Genomic DNA, 17,265 nt, shown 5'->3' with positions numbered 1-17,265 from the left:
TATTGAAGGATAAAATGTATATATCCCCATTTCATTGTGACCTACCCTTAGATATTAAGTGAACAGAGTCTGAGGCACTCTTTTTGTTTGTTCTACAGGACAAACCAGATAGTGGCAGCCTGGTAGCTGCGTGAAAGCGTGGAGTGACTTGGACACAACTCACAGTGACCCCTCCCCTTTCCCCATGTAATTTAGAGAAAACGTGAAGGACGCACACCATAGCAACTTCCCCTCCTCTACCCTTGTGAATGGAAGTGTAGGACGCCAGCCAAAGCGGCTACAACCACGTGTGTAAAAATTGTGTGTGAACTTTTCTTTCAGGTTTAGAAAAGACTGCTAAGAGATAATCATCTGTTTATGTATCATGTTATTTTCTTTGAATTTGTGTATGTAAAAATGTATTTAATGGATCTAAGATTTTCATAATTTTCCAATTTGTATGTGTTTGTTTGTCTAAGGCAATATGTATGCCAAAATATTTCGTTGACTTTGCTTAAAATTTTGAGTAATGACATTTTTAAAAAGGCAGTGAACATGCCAACAATTTAAATAATTAATGTAGGTAATCAGTTTTCTTTTAATGTTTCTACATGTTTATATTTCAATTTTGATTTTTCATAGGGAGTTATACTGTACTCTTGCTTCCCTTTTTGTAATTAAATTTTTTTTTCATTCATTAACATTCATAAACAAAAAAATTTAAGTAGAGGGTGATGTAGGGAAGCAGCCTACTCACGCTGTAGTAAATTCACATCAGTTTTCAATTGTGTGCCAGCCAGTCTGCTGTAACTAGCTCTGACGTCATAAATGTTGCGCAGTACCTTAAAAATCAAGCAAATGACCTAAAACTTTTCTAGCATGTCAGGAATAATGCTAAATTAATGTGTGTTAAATATCAGTTCGATAACTTAAGTCATTTCCGAAATTTGGACGTTTTTCTGCAAAAATCATTGGCGCAACAGAAAAGAGCTAGAGACTTCAAAATTTATATTTAGATTCATCTTTCATAATGATTTAATATAAACAGTACTTTGGATTTCACAAATTAAGATTTTAGTGGAAATTCATGATTTTGTGGTTTTCGTCTCAAAACTGAAGGAAGCAAGATAGATTAAGTAGGCTATTAACTAAGGCTAGGATGTTTAGATTTAAATAGGTTGGAGGTCCGCTATGACAATGAAGATGTGAAAAGTTTCTTTTGAATACCTATAAAATTATAGCAATAGCGGATCTCAAAAGGGCCAGTTCAGAGCTCATCTGCTGCGTGCAGGGCAATTAAATTAATTCTCTCGCCCAAAATACTTAACTTAGCCACGTCAAAATTTTATTATCAATACTTACCTACGTGCTGAATGCACATTTAAATTAAAAGCTTCATCGGCCATCAGCAAGAGAAGCTATAATTTATTATGTAACTTGAAGTGGTGCAGCGGCTAGTCGGGAGAGCCGATTTGATCAGGCGTTCCCTTAGCCGTCCGCACCGCGGCTTTATATATAAGAGCATTGCGCGAGGAAGCAAGGCCCCAGTTCTCTCCAGACACTGAATGACACGCCATCTGTGTCGGCAGTTGCGCCGCATCGGTATCACTGCGATAAACAGCCTCGGGTGCCGTATTAAGTTACTAGAGATACGCGGAACCATGAAATCATTTCAAGTGAAGTGTTAATTCTGGGACGATTTTCATTATCTAGCTTCAGTTTGCGTATTGTTGTATTTTCACGTGCCGTCGCGGGACAGACATTCTACCAATTATTTAGCGTGGCGTTTGATGAAATACTCTCATCAAATTATGGCGAGCATTCTTTTTAACATTTAATTCGGACATTTATAGTTGCATCAGCGCATTAGACTCTGAACTGCTCTGTTAGTTAGGTTGTAGGGATACTTGTGTTTTTTTATTTTTTTTTGTGACTTTGAGAATATACTCAACTATTTTGGAAAATCGTTTTTGATTAGAAATCCCGGACAATCTCCTAATTCCTCAGAGCTATAAGCTGCAGCTATAATGGGATTCTCAGATGAAGTGGGCACTAGGAACTCTAATTACAGGCTTCACGTTTTGTTAAATCACTTTCTGGGGGCTAAAAAGGAATTAGAGAGCCAGTGTTGAGAACGGCGAAAGACAGCATTAACAACATTCTAATAGCCAGAAACTGATTCAACAAACAAACATTTATACAGCAAAAAAATAATTTTCATTTCTAACACGCCGCCCCACAGTAGGGATGCATATATCCATGGAAACACTGAAATCAAAGACTCAGTCTTTTCATCAGACAAAGTAAATGTTGTCTGTTAATAAGAAAAGTGAAATATCATGATCAAATTTTATTCATAAACTTTCTTTCTATACTTGTGTCACACTTAATAGTTAATATGTCCTTATGTAACCTGCTTTATATCAAATCTATATTAAGCTAGAATTTCTAAATTAACTGGCACCAGTACATTTGCCAACTGGCAGTCAAAATGCAAATATAATTGTGCACACAATGCTGACTGGTTTAAGTTTTTGCACTGCATAAATGCTTCAGTCATATATGGGAATAAAAGTCTTAATTCCAGGAAGAGCTATGTTAATTACATTATGATGTAAGTGTTGTACTAAGTCATTTCATGTAAATCTTTGTATAGACCCTTAATCATGAGCAGGGCAAAACACTTTCTTGTCATTTTTCAACGAAGTCAACACCCAGTCTCCAATGATATCACTGTTGATGTGTCATTAAAATAAAAGAACAAAAGACATAAAAGAAAATTTTGCATCAACACTGAATTATTACTAACTATATAAAAATTCCTAGTCTCTTTTGTTACAGTGATATTAAAAATATAATGTGATACTTGCTGCAGAAAACTTTTTTGTCCAGAAAATGCAGGTGAGCCAAATTAATACTGCATATATCACATGATTTGAAAGACAATTTATGTTTTGTATGTATACTTCTGAGGACATACCTTTGGGCTCAGATCTGTGAGATATTCTGACTCAATCTTATTTGTCAGGGTAAGATGATGCAATGCCTCTCGAAAATGAGGTGGCTTCACTCTTGTTGAATGAAATGTCTCCAGTCCATCCATAAACATCTCTGTTAAAGCCTTGTGCTTCCATGCTTCTGCAAAAAAGAGTTTGACAGTGTTAAAAAGGTAATCAAGAGCAAAATGGGAGGGTTTGTATAGAGTATTTTTTTGATGTAGCAACAGGTATTGATGTACTTGTAGTATGAAAAATTACTTTATGTGAAGTATCACTCTCATACTGATGCTCATTTTGATGTGATTATTTGGATTATGCTGATCACAATAAAATCAAATTTTCTGATAGTACCATAATGCTGTCAAAACATTTACAAATACCAATAAATAAATCTGCATACATGGTATGTACTATGAAAAATTAATTTATGTGAAGTATCACTCTCATACTGATGCTCATTTTGATGTGATTATTTAGATTATGCTGATCACAATAAAATCAAATTTTCTGATAGTACCATAATGTTATCAAAACATTTACAAATACCAATAAATAAATCTGCATACATGGTATTATATAGGGCTGTAATTACGGTATTTCATTTTAGTTTTGAAATAAGCAAATATTTTGTGTTTGATAGGTACAAGCATGTATGTGTTACCAACAAATAGTGTTATAAGCTTCATTTTTATAATTGTTACTGTTCAGGATGAAACTGTGACTTAACTGATGAGAATGGATAAGTATTTTGTCCAAAAACATTACATTTCAGGAATTATTCACACGTTACGTTTAAGAAAAACCACTCGAATTTGAAATATCGACTTTGGAAATAAGTGTTTAGGATTGACACACCTCATTTGAAAGCCCTGACTCTCTACTATTTAAAGAATATCCTGCATTTTTTTCTAAATTTTGAAATTTAGGAACTATCACTGCTGCAAAATGTTGATATGTGATTATTCAAATTTTAGAACACAGTTTTGCTATCTTACAGCCCTAACAATTTTAAATTCAAAAATGTAGATTTTTACTAGAAAAATATGGCAGATAATGAAATATCATTAATACAAAGGTTTGGCTTTTAGGGAAACATTGTTGAACTTGGCTAGAAAAGTGCACACTTAAAAATTAAGTAGAGGCGTTACAAGAATGTACAATTAATCATTATGTGAAGAACTGCATTGGCAGATATGTATAAGTATTATCTATTAACCTGCCTGATAAGTTGTTATTGAATATGGAACTGCTCTGTATTTTAATATTTTGTAGAATACTTCCTACACTAGTCCTTGAGTAGTTGCTGTGTCCTGTGCCACAGCCAGTGACCAACAATCTGTGGTAGAATTCAGTCAGTAATTCAGTCACCATTTAGCTTTCAATGAGGCACCTTCAGTAAATTCAGACTCTTCTAAAATGTTGTCTACCTAGTTTTGGTTTGGTATACTTGACATAGATGTGAATTATTTTGAGGAAGTTTATACAAAGTTTATAGTTGTAATATTTGTATGTAACACTGAAAAAAACTGGATTAAACAAAAAATATGAAGATATGCTTATTATTCATATTACATTCTGAACATCTGTATTTGTTCATAAATATACAAGGTCCAGGATCTCAAGAGAACATTATTGATGTCAACCACCAGAATGCTTAATTGACACTAACAAAAGCTTTTTTTAAAAATATAAGTTACCTTTCTTCTATAAGTATGTACTTCTTACTCTCTCCAAAAAGAAACAAAAAGTGCAATTTCAGTATCACTTAAACTGTGCACTTGATGTAAGAGAGAGCAAGGCAGTTAAATCGTACTCCAGCCTTAACAGTTGTACATTCATTTGTGAATTAAGTCTTTTCTTGACCTTTGCTGTCTGAGAGATTCTCAAATAAACACCCAACCAGATATTGTTACTGAATTTTCTCTGTTATATCAGTACGTTACCACTGTGCCATCACCAGAAATGTGTCATCTAGGAGCAATAAAAGTGCAAAGTCCTTAAAAATGTATAGGTCATGGAACTGAAAATTCTGAAGATGAGGCACGTCCAAGAGGTATCTTTTATATTGTCCATAATATAGTAACTCTTCACTTAGAAACCAGGAAACAACCCCTGTTGTCTCAGACCCATCAACAGTTAGTAGAAGGACCAGGGAGGCAGTTAACGGCAAAGGAGAAAGGAAGCCCCCAGTGAGAGGCAGAATTCACAGCGTCACTGTCATCTGATATGAGAATGCCACTTATTGTCTGAAATATAAATACGACAACAGAGAATGGTAGGTAGTACGTAAACACAGATATGAGTAAGGAAACCAGAAATTTTTTTAGCAGGGCCACAGCAGCCAGTCACAATGAGGCATTGGGATTGTTGGGTTTGTTTGTATGCTGCTCATGTTCCCAATCGCTACTTGCATGGATCATATGGGTGTAAAAGACTCAGGAGTAAGATGAGTCATATGCCACCATGAAACAAACCCTGCTTCTGTCCTAACACCAATACATGCTATCCAGTCAGAGACTCGATCACCTGTGAAAGTAGGCATACTGCATGTAAACTTCACATAGTTAACTTCAGTGGAATGGCTGCTTTGCTACAAACTGGACTCCCCCCCCCCCCCCCCCACATTCTGCAGTTGAGGACTATGGCTATCTTCCCTACTCTCACATTAGCTAACATGCGTTTTACTGTATGTTATCTAAAAACAAAGATGATGTGACTTACCGAACGAAAGCGCTGGCAGGTCGATAGACACACAAACAAACACAAACACACACACAAAATTCTAGCTTTTGCAACAAACGGTTGCTTCGTCAGGAAAGAGGGAAGGAGAGGGAAAGATGAAAGGAAGTGCGTTTTAAGTCTGCTTGTGTCTGTATATGTGTGGATGGATATGTGTGTGCGTGCGAGTGTATACCCGTCCTTTTTTCCCCCTAAGGTAAGTCTTTCCGCTCCCGGGATTGGAATGACTCCTTACCCTCTCCCTTAAAACCCACTTCCTTTCATCTTTCCCTCTCCTTCCCTCTTTCCTGACGAAGCAACCGTTTGTTGCGAAAGCTAGAATTTTGTGTGTGTGTTTGTGTTTGTTTATGTGTCTATCGACCTGCCAACGCTTTCGTTCGGTAAGTCACATCATCTTTGTTTTTAGATATATTTTTCCCATGTGGAATGTTTCCCTCTATTATATTGATTACTGTATATTATGATTTTTAAGACTTATCAGTCATTTGTGAGTGCCACCTATATGAACATGACCATGTACACAAGGTGCTCTCTGATTTTAAATATTTTATTTCTGCCAAACCTTTGTATGATGTGCTACATTTTATCCACTAATATGACAACTTGGCATGAGGTTTCAACTCACAATGAGCCTGTTTCACAACAAAAATTCTGGAAGACAAAAGGTGACAGCAAAGTCTGTCAAAACTGCCTGTCTAAAATAAAGAAGTATTTTTGCGATGTTGGCTATAGAATCACTCCTTCTCATTTCTCAACATGAGAGAATTTGATTAGACTTTTTTGCTTCAAATAATCATGGCCACTGGAGACTATGTGGTCTATCTACAGTTGCTGAGTCAGCCATAGTGCCACTTTGATCATCACTGCAGTTTTTGTTTACAGGCTTTTGCCTGCTGTATTTTCACACTGACAATAAAGATAGTTTGAAAATGGACATAGGTCTCCAAAGCTAGTCACCATCAAGAAATAAACAAGATACTTCCTAATGCAACTTATGATGGAACTACAACCATTTATTTCAATTACAAAACAAGTTTTGGAGCTATGTTTCAGCTGCAGTATGCTGCAAGTTCGTAAATTTAAAGCAATGTGCTACGGAATGATTTATTCCTTTCTTAACTATGGGATGAATTATGGGGCTGTGCAGCTGATGTCCACTTGAAAAAGAAAAGAACAATATGATGCTGTAAAGGGACACCTTCCTCTAGCATTACTTTTCCTCAACAGAAGTTATCAAAACCAAAAATACTTTCTATCTTTTAAACACGATCATATTACCTCAGCTGTTTTTCTAAAAGAATTTCATATGATTTTGTACGTGATGTTATGTATTTCAGGCTATAATCCATTAAAAAAATATATGTTAGTTTCATTGTTACAATCGATATGTACTTGCTTTGGATGTGCAGTTAAAATTACTTTTCTTTTAGAAACATTTGAAAATTATGAAATATTTGGCACACTTAAAATTTCTGTTATTAATTTCACAATTTAGTGCAATTTATTAAATTTTTTTTCTGGATTCATTTATAAAATAATGGTATAGGTTACTAGAAAGTCATTTGTCTATAAAGTTTGTAAACTCTTTAGAATATTGGTAGTACTGCAAAATGAGTTAGTGGTGGGCATCCCTCTCATGTGATCAGACGTGTTTTTCATTTTTGGCAACAACAATGTAATTTTTGGTTTTAAAGTGGAAATTGTAAAGACAACATGATATAGAAAAATGTGAAAGAATAAAAATCAACATGAAAACAGGCAATTTTTCAGTAGTTATCTAATCGATTGGGATCATGATAACCTATGATATAAAAAATTTCAGGTTCAAATTCAGCCTCTAGACATGAAGAACTGGAGCCAACTATGAGAAAAGAAGATAAGTAAAAAAGTTTATTGTAAATCTTACTCCTCTCAAAGTTCATTAACAGAGTTTATTTTGAAGTCAGTGACAATCACCAAGTAATATGAGGGAGGGGTAGATTACAACATATATGTGGCATAGGACACAGAGAATCATCTTGTGATGTGTTTGTACAGCAAAATACTTAATGCTATATTCTGAATACATATTTAAATTAGTTCCTGTACATACTTTATGAGTCAGCAATTGAAGTTACCAAGTGCAGTGCTGGTACACAATCACAATATCAGAACAAAACATGTCTACTTACAGAAAAGAATGAAATTAAAAATGACAGTCAGAAGCCCATACACCAATGGTTTCGTTTGGCTTAGCAAACTATAGAACAAGAACCAATTATGAATATGTAACTAGATTGATTTTAATTCAAAATTGAAGTCTTTTCTTATAGAAAAATATTTATAGTCATTCAGGGAATTTTCAAATGTAGCTTGTGATACGAACCAGTAGAATATTAGTCATAAAGTAATAAATGTATGAGGTAAATGTAGGATGCAATAACTGTAGTAAGTAACATAGTTTGAAAGTGTCATGCTATTTTTCTGACATTTGCAAAAGACATTGTTGTGTTGAGTCCATGCAAAGAAAATGCAAGTAAATATATAAACAATCTTAAGGTTAATAAACACAGGGCATATACGCGGACAAGGAAAAAAAATTCCCGGATTTTTCCTGGATTTCCCGGTTAAAAATACTCTTTCTCCCGCGTGAAAAAAACATGTTTTCCATGTTAAGTGACAGTATATTTTCCCTTATCAATCTTTTGAATGGTTATGGTTTTATACATGGGCGTAGAATTTCCCTGCACTTTAGAAAACGAAACTCAGGGAAAAAGACATGTTTTGGAAATACCTTTGATGTGCAGCAACATGTACGCTGTGTATTTTCATATTACACTGCATGTTACTTTCTGAATGATTGAAATCAAGATAGCAATGTGTGTTTATAAGCCATTCATAGCTCATGTCACGTGATGTTGCCAGCCGATGGCAACGGATATTCAGAGCATAGGACACGTGATGTAGGCCAACAGCAACGTCACTGTTAAGTATCATGAACACACAAACAGGGAAAGTTAATAGTTTAAATTAATATGCATAGTGTTGCTGAAATAAAAGCAAAACTTTCACATATAATATTGGTCTCTAAGGTTAATAAGCTGCAAGAGAAGCTAAGCTTTTGCATATAATGTTGATCTTTTTTGTGTGTGTTACACTTAAGATATATCACACAAATGTGCCAGTAATATTTTTAATAATGACATAAATGTCTGGTCTTCAGGGTTCGACATTCTTCTAAATGGCTCGTCATCAAAGAGTTGATTTTCAAATGAGAGTCAAACGCCCTGTGATTTAATAAATTCATGGTACATTCTCGCACATAGTTCACCTTATGTAAAAGGATGTTTACTTTGAAAGTAATGCTTTTCAAACCACCATTCGCAATATTTTCCCGCAACCTGTTAGAAATAGGTTCGTTTCAGCAGTTGCCAGAGAGCGCAGATAACAGGCAACACCGCGCTTGCGCAGCTATCATGACATAGGAAGCCTGTATGTACGTACGTGTAAAATATTAAAAGATCATTAATTATGTCATAAAAGAAACAAGACATCAGAGAATACTCGAAGAGCATCGGAATTTCATGAACCATAATAAAATGTGCACATTTAAAGTGCATACTTAAGTGCACATTTGTATGTCCAGATTCCCAATGAAGTAGACCTTGACCTGATATTAAGCTTTTAAGTGTGGTTTTCGGGATGTAAGGTTTCTTGGAGCACCAGTATTGTATTATATCATGTTTGGTTCTGTATTATGGCAAAATTTCATATGTGCTAGAAGATGAAAACGTCCACTTGAAATGCAGCAAACAGTTGAAAGTAGCCAGTACTGTGGAATTAAACATTTTGTTTCAAATACATTGACTGCCTCTGCGGAAAAAGTTTATGAAAGTCAAATTTCTTTAGCAAACAGACAAAAATAACTTCATTGTTCCACAAGGTGATTAATGCTTGACTGTCAGAAAAGTGTAAATAAAATAAAATTTGAAACTAATGACATATTTTAGCCTTCCGTAATTATGTGAAAGCATTTTAATTCACTTGATAGCTCACGGCCACAGATATCTGTTTTGTTTTTATTTGACGTGAGAGTAAAAGAGGGGGAAACAGCAAAATCACTAAATGTAAACATGGGTCATGTGGAGACTATCCACTATAACTCAGACTGCTCTGCGCATCAGCCCCGGATCTACGATATTTGCAAACCGGGTCAATAATAAAAAAGTTGAATTTTCAAAAATATGTTCTTCTTGTAGAACATGTCTTTCTGAAAAGTCTGAAACATAAAACACATGTGTTCGAGGAAATGTTAAGACATATTATTTGGACTTAAGTGTGCCAGAGTGCAGTGCCACGCCTCTTCATAAAGCATTCTTCTACCACATGTCACTGTATTTCGCTCTGTGGAATTGAAACATGTATATTTTGTAATGTGCCATCAAATTATATTCAGGACAGTGGAAATTGAAATGCCCCATGGTGCCTCTCCTGCTCCCAGTCGGGTTGTTTGACAACCTGCCTCTATTTAAAAAAAAAAAAAAAAAAAAAAAAAACCTCTCACAATTAATAATTAATAGCGGATCAGATTATTTGTAATCAGGAGAACAAGAACTCTTCAGAAAATTTGCACTCTTTATTGCCTATTAGCTAGTAACTTGCTGTTTTGTGTGATATAAAATTAAATATAGCCTACATAAAACCAATAAAGACAAGAGATAAGCAAGAAATTACACATTTCTTCAATCCTTAGCTCCTAGCATTTTTTTCTCTCTATCTAAAACGAATTTAATGTAAACAATTGTGACTTCACGCTCATCAGAGAAAGTTTCTTGTTATGAAGCATGGCATAGTCTTCCTAATGCCTTTGACACATTTTGATGTTGGCAGACGCTTCCATGAGCACTGTGTGTCATTGTTGTATATGCCGCATTTCCTTTGCAATTTAAGTTATTTTCATTTTTTCTCTCGTTTATGTTTTATTGTTGAAGTATTATTCTGCAATAGTGGGATACAGTAATATCCTTTGTTAGAGTATCGGTTCTTACCAGTCAAAATTACAAAAATCTAACTGAAAACTAAAACAATGAAAAATTCCCGAAATTCTAAAAAATTTCCGGGGGTTTCCCGGATGAAAAAATTCCTGGGTTTTTCCCGGATCTCCCAGTTGTCCTGGGGTGTATACACCCTGTAAACAGCAAGATGAATTGTACTGATGAGAAATGATCATGATTTAATGTCCAGTTGTGGGAGACAGGAGGTCGTTTGGTTGTTTATGAATGATTGTGTTAGTCAGGGTATTTTTTATAACAGAAACTAACATCTTTGTGAATGAATGTAACTACTACATCTGGACACAATTGGTAACACATCTGTTATACATCATTTTTATGATCTGTGTGTATCTACTTTAGTCACCTATGCAGATAGCATAGTTTGGCATGTCACATGACTGGGGTGGATGTTTTATCAGCCATAGACATGGCCGCGAATGCAAGATGAGCAAAACATGCTGCATCAATGCAGCTGCCTGCAGCACAGCTGTGGGTTTGTCAAGTATGGGACACTCCATTTCTGACAGAGCACATTATAACAAATAATGCATAACATTTCAATGCTCAACAATACCCTGTGAGCAGATCCACAACAACTCGCTCACAATTTCATACAGAAGCCACCGTTCTACACAAGCATCTCTGCTCACTAGACGTTATAGGCTATAGAGATTAGTCTGGGGCAGGAACACTGCTGGTTCATCCTTGAAGGGAAAACGTCATCAGGACTAGTTAGTTGATACTCCTATTGGTACATTCAAATGGCGTCATATGACTGCGTCAAATACAATGATAGTCAATGCTGTCTACTTGTTAACAGGACATCATTCAGCCAATTGGTGCAGATTTTCCTGGGTGGGAAATATTTACACTGGATGAAATGGTGTCTCTGATGTCTATCATCATCTTTCGCTAAAAAATAATGCACAAAATAACTGTACTTTTCCATGCACATGTCTGTTAGCCCACAGCAATGTAACAGTGATTTGTATCTTCAGCATGACAATGCACAACCCCTCACTTCTGATTGTGCCAGAATTGTCTGAGGAAGACCACAAGGACATGAAGGTGCTTTTTAGTCTCCCAGAACATTTGACCTTAACCCTACTGAAAGTATCTTGAATGACACTGAATGAGATATGGAAATCTTAGTTCCAGCTCTGGTCAGTCTCAGTAGTGCAGTGACAGATCACCATGACCACCAAGTCATTCATTTTATCAACAAGCTTTTGTCATAATGTTTCACTACTGATGTTAGAAAGACGTAGGAGCTACACAGTGGTCCTACTAAGTTTCTCTTTTATTTATTTATTGTATCAGCCTTTCCACTGGTATGATGTTGTCTTCTGTCCATGACATATTTAACATCGTGTGCGGTCCACAGCGCTGGTGAAGTGCAGCACCACTTTTCAGTAATATGTACACCTTTTCAACGTATTATTTTTACTTCCATATACTATGTGAATGTGATGTCTAATAAAATATTATTTCAACTGCTAACACATGCTATGCATCTTGAATTTTAGAAGTATTGTCTGAATACCATAATCATCATTAGGCAAGACACAAATTGATCCATCTCCCGTTGATTCTCATTTCACAATCTAATTCTCTCTGCACAGTCTGATTTAATTTGACTAATTTCCATTACCCTTGATTTCCTTTAGTTGATATTCATCTTGTAACATCTTTTCATGTCACCATCCATTCCATTCAGCCGCTCTCTGAAGTCCTTTGTTGTCTCTGACAGAAATATAATGTAGATGGCAAACCTCAAAGTTCCTTTCTCCTTCTCCCTGAAGTGTAATCCTCTTCCCAAATTTCTCCTTTGTTTCCTTTACTGCTTGCTCAATGTACAAACTGAATAACACTAGGGATAGGCTAGAACACTGTCTCACTATCTTCTCAATTATTACTTCCCTTTCATGTCTTTCATCTGATATAACTGAACTCTGTTTTCTTTACACGTTGTAAATAACCCTTCGCTCCCTGTATTTTAACCCTGCTACCTTCATAATTTCAAAGAATGTATTCCAGCCAACAATGTCAAAAGTTTTCTCTAAATGTACAAAAGCTATAACTGAAGATTTGCCTTTCTTTAACCTTTATCCTAACATAAGTCATGGGGTCAATATTGCTCTTGTGTTACTCCTCGCAATCTGATCTTCCCCAGGGTTGGCTTATAGCAGTTTTTCCAGTCTTCCATAATAACTCCTGTCAGTATTTTGCAGCCATGGCTTTTAAAACTGGTAGGTAGGTAATATTTACACCTGTCAGCACCTGCCTTGTTTGGAATTAGTACATTGTTCATGAAGTCAAAGGAAATTTGCCTGTCCCTATTATTTTGCACACAAGGTGGAATATTTTTGTCATAATTGTTTTTCCCAAAGATACATGAAATGTATTCACAGTTACAAATATGCTCTAAAATCAGCTGTATAATGGAATAATGACAATGAAAATTTGTGTGCACTGGGACTCAAACCCGGATTTCCCGCTTACCATGAGCAGTTGCCTTACCACTTGGCTATCTGATCATGAATCATGGCCAGACCCAAACTTCATCAAACATGTTTCTACAACCTGTACTTGTGCATCCATTGTGTGTATTCCTATACAGGGAAGACATTTTGCTTGAAAGTTGCTTGCCTAGTGTTGATGTATAAATACAATACTGCAGTGCTGTAGACACATGGTTGACAAAATATGGAAGTTTGTGTCTGGCCATGAGCCATGCTCGCATAACCAAATGGTGTGACCGCTCATGATAAATGGGAAATCCGAGCTCAAGCCCCTGTCTGGCTCAAATTTTCATTGTTGTCATTCCATTATACAGGTGATGGTAGTTCATACTGACAACTGCAAATACATTTCATGTATTTCTTAACAGCTGGAGTTCCCGCAGTGCCTGGTCCTTCGGACATGCATGCATGTCTGAAGGAATGTTGCATTGTAACTCCGGTGCTGCAACTTCATATTTATCGTCTGAGGCTGGGCAAGGGACTTTCATGTAAATTGTCTCACCTGTGCGGGAATATACATAATGGATGTACAAATACTGGTTGTAGAGTCATTTTTGGTGACATTTGGAAGTTTGGATCTGGCTGTGAGTCATGCTCGGATAGCCTGATGGTAAGGCGACTGCTCATGATAAATGAGAAATCTGGGTTTGAGTCCCATTTCAGCACAAATTTTCATTGTCATCATTCCATTATACAGCTGATAGTAGTCCATATTTGCAATTGTAAATACATTTCACATATTTCTTAATGGCTGTAGTCGATGCAGAGTGTATTGCTTTCGATATGCATGCATGTCAGTAGGAGTTTTCTATCATGATATAGAATAACACAGGCATTGCAGTATCGCATTTCCTGAAGATCTCAATGATTCTGAGTTAATGTTGTCCACTGCAGGAGACCACATTTTAACTTAGGTCTTTCAGTACTTTGTCAAATTCTACTCGTATCCATCACAAAACTGAAGTAAAAGTTTTGGTCCACTACCTCCTAAGACCAGGTATAACACTGGAACTGACAAAGTGACTAGGGTACATTTAAGCTTGGTTTCACTGAGTCAAATGAGTAAAGCAACCTCTGTTCCAGATATTTATAATTGCTCTAATTACGAGTGAACAGGGCTGGCAGTTGTTGTCTGTTGTTGATGCTGTCTTGAAACCAATTTCAAAATATTATACCTTATGTTAAAGGATAAATGCATGATATTATCCACATTAGTATTGTAAATGCAAAAGTAATCCTGTCTGCTTTGTTTTAATGAGAAACCGCTGCAACGTTTTGATGAAATATGGTATGGGGATAGCCTGAACCCTTAGGAAGACATAGACAACTTTAGAAATAATAATAATAGTAATAATAATAATAATAATAATAATAATAATAATAATAATAATAATAGGCTCCTAGGATGAAGCAGAGAATGTTTTAATATCAGTGAACGTAAACTATGTTAAAAAGTTATTAAATTTGTTGTATAATGAATGCACTGTATAATGTATATAGCTACACTAGAACTCCAACTATCCAGATCACTTTGAGAAAAAAAGGAATTTGTACTGTATGACTAAAAATTTTGGTTTTGTTCAATTTTTATTACAATACGCAGCACACTGTATGTTTCTTTATCGCTTTATCATCAATCCACAGTGAATATATTAAAAGACAAAATATTCAAGTGAACAGTGAATAGTACACTGTTGTGCTTGTGGTCCCTGTCGTTAATGCGGCCTATGTTGGTGTTGCAGCCTTAATGTATACACTGATTTGTCTTTGATTTGTTTTGTACATGTGTTTTAATTTACTGTGTGGCATTTGTCTTCTAAAAGGAAATGCTGAACAATTAGGCAAATGCATGAGTGGTAAGCAGTTAGCTGAGAAGTTTAGAGTGGGAACATCAGCAATTTCAGACATACAAACACAAGTCACCATTTTAAATTTGTTTCTATCCGTGAGAATGAAGATGAGAATTCATCAAGAAAAGCAATGAAAAAGTGGTAAACATAGAGCTGGAAGAGGCTGTTTTCAAGTGGTTGAAGCAACAAGCACTGGGAAACCATCTTTCAGGGCCAATTGTTTCTGAAAAAGCAAAACTTTTAGCCAAGAAAATCAACAGTTTGTTTTAAAGTGAGCAATTGCTAGCTGCAGAATTTCAAGGCAAGGCATGGTATTAATGAATTGGATTTAAATAGTGAAAAGCTATCAGCAGTCCCAAAAAGGAGCAGAACATTTTATTGAAAAATTCAAAATTGAAGCAGAATCTTATGATCCTGAATTTTCAAACAACACAGCTGAGACGGCTGTTATTTGGTAGGATCTGCCTAAAATAACTTTAGCTTCTAAAACGGAAACTAGTGATCCTGACCATAAGATTAGTAAAGACTGTGTCACAGTACTGCACTGTGCTAACTCTACAGAAAACCACAGAATACCTTCTGTTGACAGGGAAATAAAAAAACCCACCGGGCTTTCAAAAATTTTAAAAAACTTCCGCTCTTTTACAAGAATCAATCAAAAGCCTTTCCATACCCAAAATAAAACAGTATCAAAAGGCCATTGGGAAAGAAGGCAATAAGGTGATGTTAAATCTCGGCAATGCATCTGCCCACCCCACAGAAAGCATTCTTGCTAACAAATGTAATGAGTCTGCTACAGCAAATGGGCTAGTTGGTTATCAAAAATAAAAAGTGACATTACAACAGACAACTTTTAAGGAGGTTTCTAATAGAAGAGGGAAATGAAGAAGTCATTGTGGCTCATCACCAAAAATTTAATTTGAAAGACTGCTCTTACATGGACGTGGAAGCATGGAGTTTGGTGAAGACAATCACATTAAAAAGAGGTTGGAATAAACTGATAGACATTTCAACCAAAGATGAGGTAAAGCAATGTGAAAAGGAAAAGGAAGAAAGAGAAGCTGCAGAGGATGAAATATCACTTGAGGACATAAGAAAGATCCTTTCAAAAATTCCTGGGCATTCTGATTGCAGTGCAGTGCAGTGCAGTGATTGCAGTGCAGAGAATAGACAAGTGGCTTGCTTGTGTTTCTTTGGAGCCTGTGTTCCAAATCCTCAGGATGATGAAATTATTCAAAATATGAGAGAAGAAACTGATGACCAGGAGGATGACACTGCCACTGAACCAGGTGTGGGACCACCAGCAAGTGAGGTGTTTGTCTGTCTAGACACTGTGCTAACATGGGTGGAGTGGCAGCCTGAATGTGACCACTGTCAAGTGGATGTGAGACGATTGAGGACAGTAAAACAAATGACTACGACCAATGTATTCAAGAAATGACACTGTACTGTACAAAATCCAAACAATCTTGTTTTGCAGTTATTAAATTAATATTACAGTAGTATGTATACACAGATTTAGCTTTTTTAAAAAAGAAATAACCTATTTACATGATTTATTCAATTATCCAGATACTTTATTATCAAGATCGGCTCTGGTCCCTACTCATGGGGATAATTGAAGTTCTACTGCACTTCAATAGCATGATGCATAGATGTGCATCCCTTCTCATGCCCCTTTCCATGCACCATGCTTAGCAGTGATGCTATGTTTGCCACACCATCAAGCAGTGTGGGGCAATTGGGCGGAAGGGGGGGGGGGGGGGAGGGGGGAGCACATCATGAGCTACACTTACAAAAAAAGGTAGACACATGAGACCAGCTGACATTATTGGACATGTAAATATTATAAAATTTGCACTGCACCATACTACAAATTACTTATTTTCTTCCTTCATCAGTGTAACACTATTTAAAAAAGAGCTCACATTTTATTTTAGTGCCCAACTTGATCCCATGAAACACACATCCATTTCATAGTCGATAATAGATATTTTGTAATTATTATTTTGTATTTATTTTCTTTTCTATAATACAAAGCAGCTGTTTAGCAATTTATTGTGTTTTTTCATGATAATTTTCACTATGAATATATTTCACTGACTTTTTTTTACAAGCTATCGTTAATAAGCTACTCGATAGT

The 17,265-nt window shown here is 35.8% G+C and overlaps 1 protein-coding gene across 2 annotated transcripts in view; it reads right to left on the bottom strand.

The window, feature by feature from the left end:
• Window positions 1–17,265, bottom strand: part of LOC126237191 (sphingomyelin phosphodiesterase-like) — a 373,735-nt gene that overhangs the window by 123,321 nt on the left and 233,149 nt on the right. The window contains exon 2 of one of the 2 annotated variants that reach the window (XM_049947070.1): window positions 2,960–3,117. The exons of the other annotated variant lie outside the window; for it this stretch is intronic. Within the exon in view, the coding sequence (XP_049803027.1) occupies window positions 2,960–3,117 (158 nt within the window). The remainder of the gene's footprint in view (window positions 1–2,959; window positions 3,118–17,265) is intronic. 2 annotated transcript variants of the gene reach the window in all.

This window comes from Schistocerca nitens, chromosome 2 (genome assembly GCF_023898315.1).
Source record: "Schistocerca nitens isolate TAMUIC-IGC-003100 chromosome 2, iqSchNite1.1, whole genome shotgun sequence".
Lineage (NCBI taxonomy): Eukaryota > Metazoa > Arthropoda > Insecta > Orthoptera > Acrididae > Schistocerca > Schistocerca nitens.
Note: the sequence above shows the minus strand (reverse complement) of the source record. Positions and strands in the feature narration are given on the sequence as shown.